The 10259-nt window shown below is 37.3% G+C and overlaps 2 protein-coding genes across 2 annotated transcripts; one reads left to right on the top strand and one right to left on the bottom strand.

Moving 5' to 3' along the window:
• Positions 1–64: 64 nt before the first annotated feature.
• On the top strand, positions 65–2144 carry LOC106153676 (2-aminoethanethiol dioxygenase). The gene has a single exon (XM_013527706.2). It carries the CDS (start codon positions 81–83, stop codon positions 834–836), a length of 756 nt encoding a protein of 251 aa, XP_013383160.1. The 5' UTR covers positions 65–80; the 3' UTR covers positions 837–2144.
• A 2098-nt stretch (positions 2145–4242) lies between these two features.
• Positions 4243–7756, bottom strand: LOC106153667 (uncharacterized). Its single transcript, XM_013527695.2, has 2 exons — positions 7340–7756; positions 4243–6497 (listed from the first exon to the last, which is right to left on the bottom strand). Exons 1-2 carry the CDS (start codon positions 7569–7571, stop codon positions 5014–5016), a joined length of 1716 nt encoding a protein of 571 aa, XP_013383149.1. The 5' UTR covers positions 7572–7756; the 3' UTR covers positions 4243–5013.
• Positions 7757–10259: the final 2503 nt, after the last annotated feature.

Below are 10259 nucleotides of genomic sequence, written 5' to 3'. Positions count from 1 at the left end.
TCATTTGACATGACCCAACATCCCTTACTCTTCCAGAGACGTCACCTTTCCCAGCCTGTACCACGTGAGCAAACAAACAAATGAATATGGCGAATGTCGTCCAGAGGATAGGGCACCTGGCGAGGAAAACTTTCCTTGATATCTCCAGTAAAGTTGCGTTAAAGGAGAATATAGCGGATCTTAAGGGTGTCCTTCAGACTTTAAATGCATCCGACCTAAATTTTGAGGAGCGTTTAGTTGAAAATCGGGATGTTTATAGGCCGGAAACCCGAGGAGCACCAGTTACCTACGTGCATATTTACGAGGATAGAATACTTAGTATTGGAATTTTTGTTATCCGCCATGGTGCAAGTTTGCCATTGCACGATCATCCCGATATGCATGGCCTCATTAAAGTGATTCATGGACAGGGCAAGATAAAGAGTTTCACGTCTGTCCCAAAGGAAGATATTCCCTTTCCAAAGGAAATGGAACTAAATAGTTCGGTAAAACCATGGCACAGGGACAGAATAATACCAGTTAAACTCCATTCAGACACAGTGGTGGATTCTGATAGTGTTTGTGAGCTTGGGCCTGAGGAAGGAAATTTGCACTATATTGAGGCTGTTAACGGGCCCATGGCTTTTGTAGATATACTGTCTCCACCCTATGACCATGACACTGGAGCAAGGGTGTGTCATTACTACAAGGAACTAAATATAGAGAAAGATGTCACAGGAAGCGGGATACAGAATGACATATGTTGGCTTCTGGAGATCCCGCAGCCCTCTGATTACTGGACAGCTTCTGCCAAATACAAGGGGCCACGCATTGCAATTGACATGGATTCATTTTGAATTCTTGAACCAGCTATGCCAAACAAAATGTATATATTGAAATCCCGAACAAAATTGAACACTGATGTCAATCTCAATGTTTACTATGGTGACCTTCATGCAGAATGCTCTGGCATTGACCACATTTAAAATACATGTTAATGCTATTCAAAATTCTAACAAACATTTCATTCCATTTCAAAAGAAATGTATATTTCATATGAGAAACACTCATTTGCCAAAAGGAAAAGAAAATTTGTTTAGCTGATCTTGTTAGAGATCATTACCAAATATTTATGGATGTGCAAAGCCTAAACAAATCTCATCAAAGCTAACATTATTTAAAAAATTGGTCTATCAGGCATCCAAATAAACTTACTGACATAGTTTATATAACCTCTGAAAGTGATGATGGTACAATATATTCAGGGAACCTTTTATGGAGAATGTAATGGCCATGAAGGCCATTTTAGTTTGTATAATGTTGTATTGTGATTTGTATTCTATTATATATTAATTAAGGCTACTGAGATATGTGAGGCCCCATTGCAGGGAGGACATTATGACATTCATTTAGTATGATTTTCAATTTTACCTATTAATATGCTGTGATTTAGCTGTATTTGTATTTCTTGCTCATAAAAAATATTACTATAATTGACATAATAGATACAGGAGGCTTCATGGTGTTTGGGGATTGTATACTCGAGAGAATAAACTAGCAACATTGAAAATGTCAGCTCACATGTTAAGTAATCCATGTGGCTAATGAACACTAAGCATACACTGCTTGAAATATGTGTAAGATTGTTAAAAAGGGGACAGAAGATGCATCTCAGTTAGGTTTTCATTTTCATTTCCAAGTTTGTATTTACAGAAACTAATTTGGAATTGGTGAAGATGATGCTGATAATTTCAGTGTTACAGTGATATGAACTAAAACTCTGAAGACTGCATTGATACTATATAGTATATATAATTATTACAACTGTGCCTTCACCTGAAAGCTTGCACTATCTCTTGACTTCCAACAGTCTGTTATGTCTCTTGACCTAACATACCTCAGATATATGTTGTTTTTCTTTAAAAAAAAGGGTAACTTCATTTTAATTGCTTTTTTCCGTTCTCGTATCTGATTGTTTAAAAAGGATTATAAATATGGTCCTCAATTCTTTGAAAATCAGTTGAGATATGCGGAACATTGACTCTTAACAAATACTTTTATTATTGGAAATTTGTTATCAATGAATGATTAAACTTACACCATGTTGGTGATGACTGATCAACTCTTTAAGTATTGAAATAAAAGTGACAAAAGTAAAACCTCAAGGTTTCATTTTCGTTTATGTTGTTATTCTTGCCTGTTACTTCTGTTTTTATATTTGCTTACCTTGATTTCTACCAAGTATATCAGAGGCTTTAGAAGGAAGCTAAGGAACTCTGTCCAATTTTTAACCCAAATCGTATACAGTTATAAAAATATGTTTTGGACCAAGTCTCCAGCCAACCAATGTTTAAGTTATTTTTTATGTACAGACACGTGTCTATACGTGTAGCTGTCACCTGTGTCTGTCTTTGCTGTAGTTGTCGCTGTGGACTTTTTAAGTTTTATAGCAATAAGTGGAAAATGGTTTGACCTTTTGTCTTCAAATTTACAGAACTGATGAATATTCATAAAATACAAGTCAACTTTGAAAATCAGCTTGATCGGACCATTTTTTCAAAAGTTATGCTGTTCTTTTTTCAGCATATTTTAGCCACTGTTATGCAAATAAAATGGAAATTATTTTACTTTTTGTCCTCAAACTCTCAGAACTGATGAATATTCATAAAATACAGTTTTTTTTTCAGCATATATGCAACACTGATAACACATTTTAAGGAAAACCAATAGGTCTATTGTCTTGAAACCTACAGGAATGATCAAGATAAGGAAAACACAGGTCGACTTTAAAAATCAGCTTGATCGGACCATTTTCTGTTATGCATTTTTTTTTTTGCTATTTTCAGAATATTTAAGCCACCGTTATACAAATAAAATGAAAACCATTCTACCTTTTGTCTTCAAACATGCAGGACTGATGAATATTCATTAAGCACAGGTCAAGTTCGAAAATCAGCCTGATCGGACCATTTTTCCAAAAGTTATGCTGTTTTTTTTTCAGCATATTTTATCCTCCATAAAACAAATAAAAAGAAAATCGCTTTACCTTTTGTCAAAAACTTTCAGAACTGATTCATAGGTTTATTATACAGGTCAAGTGCGAAAATTAGCTCGATCCATTTATTTTTTTGAAGTAATTCTGTTTTTTTTTTCTTTTTTTTTCTCAATCTTATGGAAAAGAATGATAGGACTAAAACCATGCTCTTGTTGGAAAAACAGCCTAAGTGGATTCTTTTTTGAAAGTGATGCCATTTTTAGTGAAATGTTAATTCTTCACATTTTCAAGGTATTACTTTGAACTTCCATGGACTTGAAGACCTTTGCTAGTCACCTTTTCTGAATATCCATGTTACTTAAAGTATATTATAAAAATTGGCGGTGGTCATGCTGTTAAGCATTATGTAATATTGCATTAAAATTGATAAAAGAACTTTTTGTGTACTGCCACTACAAATGCCCTAAAAGGAAAAATGTGTTTATTATTAATATTTTGTAACTAACAAGAATCATTGATATACAGTTGAAACTGGCAAATCAGCTTGACTGGATTATTTTTCTTTCTTAATATCTGTACATTTGACAGCTGTGCTGCCTTGTTTTTTGAGACCAGACCAGAGCAGTAACTCTCCAGTAGAGAATAATTTTATAATGGCCGACTTAAAAATGATGATAAAAAATAGAAAAATGTTGGAATTAAATATTTCAGAATAGTCCTGTTATCCTTTGAAAACAAATCATTCATCTAAAGTTTCTCTTTTTTAAAATTTTCCTTGAAGGTAATTTATAAAAACTCGTCTGTACCGTATAACCATATAATTGTTTGTTTTCACCTGCTTTATCCACCGCAGATGCTTGGGTCATATTATTTATGCTTATGGCATACCACTGACAGTCGGGCGAAGACATTAACAAACTAGTTTTCTTTCCAGATGCCGCGTCTATATTTAGCTGCGGTTCAGCAGCCTCTATACTAAAGCTTAAATTAACCTCAAGCATTCCAGGACTCTATGACGCGAGTTAGACGTCACTACTGACCTCGAATTTTGTTTACAAATCCAGACATAGGGATTCCCTATTTGGTTTATGCGAGCAACCTGTTGCCAGACTGCTGCCTGAGAAGGAATTATAGGAGAGTTGTGAGTTTTGGGAAATATCAAAGATTTTTTATATAAATCGTATTAGGTCGTTGTATTCTGCCTGTTTACCGTAAATAGGCTTTTACTTGCGATCGCCACGTATGAATGAGAAGAAAAAAGACCGTAATCATTTTGGAACTTTATTATAGTTAAATATATTTAATGACAAATAACACTGTACAAGATCACCATTCTTTGCCAGCAAGAACTTTGGTATTGAATCCATGTAACGAAAATAAAATTTCAACTGGCAAAATATATATATTACCATTAACAAAGAAAAATTTACAGCGCAGTCAAGACACATGTATAAAAAGACATAACAAAATATCACATCTCCATGACATATTACATATAAACATATACCACTGACATTTTGAGCACAGAAATCATATTCAATATAGTAGAAAAATAATTTGTATTCGTAATTAAAATCCTTCCGATTTTCTCCACTTGACGGTATAGACCTCTCATTGTAATGAAGCCTAGCTCACGCTATTTGGTTTCATCTGCGTCATACCAAATGATCAGAGCTCAGCTTAGAAACTCAATTACAACAGCAAATCACCTATAACTACCGTCATCCAAATGTCGTTTAACAACAATACAGACAGCTTACGTGGCATTCTACGAAATCGGATGGTCCTCAGGTAACTTACTATTTGATATTAGATTTTACAAATACATCATGTTTGTGGCACATTGCAACACGTATATACATATATGAATAAAATATCAAGTTAAAAAGCTAATGGCATGCTGAATTGACTAACAATGAACATCTAGAATATCTGAGATGATCAGTGACTTTTAGCTGATAATCAGTTTATAAAATTGACTTTAAATTAAGTGCTGAATTTATCCACCCAGACTTATGAGTGACAGATTATTTTACTGTTTATAAAGCGTTAGCTGTGGTTACAGTCAAAGGAATGGAACTGCTGATAGCATTCTCTGAGCTAAGCTGAGAGTCCGAGATAGGAGTCAGTGGAGCACTGGTGGCCAAAAGTTTCGCTTCCTTCTTAGCCTTCTGTTTCTGATGAACTTTGCTATGGCGTTTTTTCTCATCACTGCGGGCGAATTTTCTACCACAAACGTCGCAACTGAATGGCTTCTCACCAGTGTGTGTTCTGATGTGAGTCGTAAGGTGATCACTGCGACTGAAGGATCGCATACATATCCGACACTGGAATGGTTTTTGACCAGTGTGAATACGAATATGCCTAGTTAGTTCGTCACTCCTAGAAAACCGCCTGTCACAACCACCGACGGGACAGGCATAGGGACGCTCATGGGGTGGAGTCTTGCTTGGCCTGTTAGGGTACTTCCTTGCTTTGACGGGGTACAGTTTTAAAGCTCCTTGTTGGTATGGATTTTGTAAAAGTTCTAGCACAGCTTTGGATGTAGATGGGAATGACTGGATAGGTTGAGGCGAAGGCGTGAAATCCCCCATCGTAGTCATGGGATAGTCATTCAAAGGCTCTGTTTTGATTTGAGGAAATTGGGATGAGCTAACTTGAAGTTGATCAAAAGCTGGGATGTTAGCTGTCGTGTTCATTCCAGAGGACCAGCTATTATTAAAATTACTAACAACCATTTCTTCGGAAACTTGAATTACGGATTGTTGGATGTCATTAGGTGAAGATTGTTGAAAGTTCATACTTAGTCCACTGTTTTGCTGTGTACAGCTCGAGTAAGTTGGCGGCTGTTTCATTGGGTAGTTGGGAAGTGAAGAGTATGTCGAAGAAACTACACAGTCGTAGGATGATTGTCTTGAATAGGGTGGCAGTGTGGCGAAGTTGTCTGGACTGCCAATTCTCTGGGAAAAGCTAGGCTCAGGTGTAGCTGGACAGGACCTTGTCATATGGCTGCTAGCATTAGCGGTGCTGGGATATTGGGGCGAGAACTGTCCGCTTTGGGGACTGCTTGTATGGGGTCGTCCAGGGGAAGGTGTAGAAAAATTGGGTGAAGTGCGATTCTGCTCCTCCTGTGGCTGAGATTGTTGACGCTGGGACTGATGTCTCTGGAAACTTTGAGGAGAACCTGGGGCGGTGAACTGGGCCTTGTTGGTATAGCTCTGAGACTGCTGAGAGCGACTCATGCCACTGTAGTTTGGTTGTGGACTGTAGTCTGATTGCTGTTGTTGTTGGCCCTGGTTTCCATGAGAGAAAAGACTGCAGATAATCGGTGTGATACTAATACCAGATGGGTATCCTGACATGTTCGGGGCACTGCCAGTTGATGTGGGCGTGGCAGTTGTGGTGAAAGTGCCCTTGTAGGATATCTTCGTGGTATTAGACATGGGCGGCAGGCTAGCGACGGTGGTCGAGAACTGCTGCACCTTATCGGCTTGAGGAATACTGATCACTGCTTCTATTGAAGCTGAAAAGAATAAACACAAAGAATAATTGATAATGTGAATAATTTATGTAATACTTTTTCAGATTTTTAAAGTATCAAAATTCCAAAATATAAATTCAACCGAGCGATACCTGGCAGTGAAGATATAACTGTTTGAAAAAGTAACATTTTCAAATCGTTGTCACCGATTATGTCTTTTTGGTTATCTCCCACAACATAAGCCTATTTGGCTAAACTGCGGTTTTCGGGTTACAAGTGACTGTCCCTAAATCAAATATCTTTCAGTATCAGTAATTGAACAGCTGGACTCTTAGCTGTTATTCCCATAGACTGAAGCAAGTGTATGCCAAGTCAAGCCAGCGACTTTTATCCCGGCAACTCTACGCGTCCCACACATTCTGGGGTTAATATATACGTTTGTTGAAGGCGTAGGTGTTCGCCCACTCATGTAAACACAACAACGTGGTAAGCCAACATGGTGCCCAATCAGCATAAGGAGAACCACTACAATAGTTCGATTTTTGAGGAAAATTATTTGAAAAAATAATAAAAAACGGAAAAAATGAAAATCATCCTGAAGGATCTGCAATAAATTACCAATTGTGAAACTGCTGCAGCTGCAGTTCCGATCAATATAGTAGTCCACTGCGGCTATATGTGCTATGCGGGCACACAGACAAGTCATCATTTGAATATTACTAGCAAAATGACCATTTAGCGTTTTATGACGAGATGGTAGTTATATCTGGACCGTGCATAAAAGTGCAAGCTGTATACCACTATATATGCATTTTTCATGCTTCCCGGTTACGCAGGATAGTGTGCATATAGCTGTGCAAGAGCGATCAGCTGATTCTACTCACCAGTGCCAGTGATCGGTACAGGCTCCACGTTAAATCCCTCTCCAGTAAATGGAAATACATCCGAACTGGCTGTCACCGGTGTGTTAAGGTTGTCATCCCCGAATGCATCTATATTTGTGGCGTTAGGTGTTGAAGTTATAGAAGCAGGGTGGTAGCTATCGAAGCTTATTTCACCCAGGCTCTGCTCCTCCAGTGCCACCTGCGAAAGAGTTTCCAACCCGTCCATAATCATAGTAATGAATCCTTGGTAGCTTCCACGATTATAATAGGTGTATGTCCTCACGTGGGTGAGACTATGTCACCTTTATGGCTGAGGTTGTTTACTTTTCTGAGTCCAGTTTGTATGCTGTGGTCTTGATGTTTCTCCTCGCCGATCGTCTAAGCGAATTCACGACGATCTTTGCCGAACGAATTTATGAATGAATTTGCTTCACTATATCTGTTACCATATATGGTATGCGCCGGAAGCTCTGACCAATCAAAAGCCTTCTGCTATCAATGGACGGTGACGTAGTATTGACGTCAATATAAATAAAAGATTACTATACTTTCATTCAACATTCCCCTGACATTCTCGTAAGTGTCTTAAAGGTAGATTACCAATAATTAATATGCATGTGCATGTAATGTAGACGGAACTTCTTCTCCTCCACCATGTCTATCTTCTCTCTATTTAATTTGTCGAAAAAAATATATATTAAGCAAAATAAGTAAAAGCGCAGTTCTACATGAGCAGATAAATTTGCTTTGCCCTTTGAACCAGCTCGGAAGTCCCATATATGGAAGGGAAGCGCATACCGCAATGACCTACGTCATGTGATCTGCATAATGTAGTCGGAAGTTTCTCTTCCATATATGGCACGTCCAATCAATTATGCTGCTTTATTAAGCAAATGAGCTTACGGAAACTTCCTTAAATGGAACACGAACATTCACGAAAGAAGCCGAATAGTTTCCGGCAAAGGATGTGGTACTTTCATCGCGAACCGAGGTTATTGAATATTGTTTGTAATATTGTTTACATCTTGGGGAATCCGGTGGAAAGTAGAATCTGCAGCATGAATTTCATTTTACAGAGTTTTAGGACAGAGCAATATTTATTAAGCTTGGTTCAAAATTTGGACTGCTTTTCAGGATCAAATAATGCCAAATTTAAGATGGTGCCGACACAGAGATCCAGATCTACGTCGAAATTAGGATATGAAGGAGCATGGATGTGGGGTCACACTCACAGGATTATCATTGCAGATAGCAGTATCAGATAGGTGCGGAGTTTGCACACCTGGGATCTACTCATAGTATTTCGAACATTTCACGGATGAAATGAGTCGTTCAACGTCTGCGCATGATTCTGGAACATATATTACGGATGTAGTTTTTGTCTCGAATTAATGTACTTAATATTGTGCATCCAATAATGAAGGGTAGAAGGCATGTGGTTTATGATTTGTTTTTATTTTTTTATACATTTGACTTTTATGCCCATCAAAACTCCAACTTCTCATTAATACTTAATTTAACATGCAGCTTTAACCTTCAACCTAATAGTAATAGGTCAGTTTACCAAGGCAACCACTGGAAACCACAAGACTCGGAAGCTCTTTTGTCCTGTTACTATTTTGGAACTGTGTCATTCTGTGGTTTCAGTGAGCCACATCTTTGAAGGCTAGTTGAATGAAAAAGAAAATGTTTAAATCCCAGAGTAAACAGGTTCTGACAGATATTACTTACAAGACAACTTTTTGACCAAATCTGATATCAAGTTTCAGACACATTGTTTAAATAGGATGTTGGAGGGTGGGGTGTCAACCTCCTGTTCAAAAAATCTATTTTTTTTAAATCCAGCCCAACCTCCTTCTTTACTTTCCCAATCTTGATAAAAGATAGGGAGGCACACACTTCCAAAGCCCCCAAAACCAGTTTTCTTCAAATATATTACTCATATATGTTACTTTTTAGCCCAAACCCATGCACCCACTTTTAATACCTCAATTTTTCATTGTCCTGGATTGGAGAATGGTGTGCGTGTGCCTTAATTTGTTTGTAAAATTGCAAGAATTTCTATCTGAAATGCTGTCTCCATAAAAAGAGATGTCTTCTGCATGCTCTCTTGTTACATGACAACATTTAAGGGCTCATTCCCAATGAAAGTATTATTCTACACAGATCGATCCAGCTCCATAGGGACTCTCGTTGAATGCAATCAGGTTAACATGCTGTCTCCTGGCATTGAGTAGATTATAGAAAAGCTGACGATTATAATCTTTCTTTCTTTCTTTATTCATTGTATCGTATGCATCTACATAGGTAGATGAAAATGTACAATAGGAATGCAATTATAAATAAATATAAATTATATTAAATAGTGATGACTTCTTGTGAGAAAAAATACAAAACATATTTTGCAGAGCCTAATTGGCTCAACCTACTCAACTGCCAGTACACTTGTTGGTGATTATATGAATATGTTGAAAACAAGAGGAAGAGGAAGTGTGTTAATCTGTTAATTAATCTGATTGCATTTGGCAAGTCCCCACGGAGTTGGATGGATCTACATAGAAGGATAGTTTCATATGGAATATTTGTTTTATACGTATGGCTTACACCGAGAAGTTGACTATTGTTTCCATATTACAGTTATACAATACACCAAATTATTACTTGAAATAGACACAATTCTGGTTCATAAGAAGCAAACTGTGATTTTGAATATAGCCATGATCGATTTTCTTTCTAAACAATATACTAGATATTAATCAAAGAGCATATCATGGAATGGGGACTTTATTGATCTCACAGAAATAAACCAAGTAAGCATTAATGCAGACACAACGGAGAATTATTGCCTTGATTTTATTTTTTGGTATGTAATATGGCCAAAGGCAGCAAAGGTTTTGGCTTTGCATTGCGATATCGTTGA

This window comes from Lingula anatina, chromosome 1, assembly GCF_051362555.1.
Source record: "Lingula anatina isolate TDL-2025a chromosome 1, LinAna3.0, whole genome shotgun sequence".
Classification (NCBI taxonomy): Eukaryota; Metazoa; Brachiopoda; class Lingulata; order Lingulida; family Lingulidae; genus Lingula; species Lingula anatina.
The sequence above is the reverse complement of the archived record's forward strand: the minus strand, read 5'-3'. Positions and strand labels throughout refer to the sequence as shown.

Bases quoted from the DNA above. Each gene is read 5' to 3' on its own strand.
- LOC106153676 (XM_013527706.2), top strand. From the start codon at position 81: ATGAATATGGCGAATGTCGTCCAGAGGATAGGGCACCTGGCGAGGAAA.
- LOC106153667 (XM_013527695.2), bottom strand. From the start codon at position 7,571: ATGATTATGGACGGGTTGGAAACTCTTTCGCAGGTGGCACTGGAGGAG. The intron at 6,498-7,339 runs GTGAGTAGAATC...TATTCTTTTCAG, and splicing joins TGTACCGATCACTGGCACTG to CTTCAATAGAAGCAGTGATC.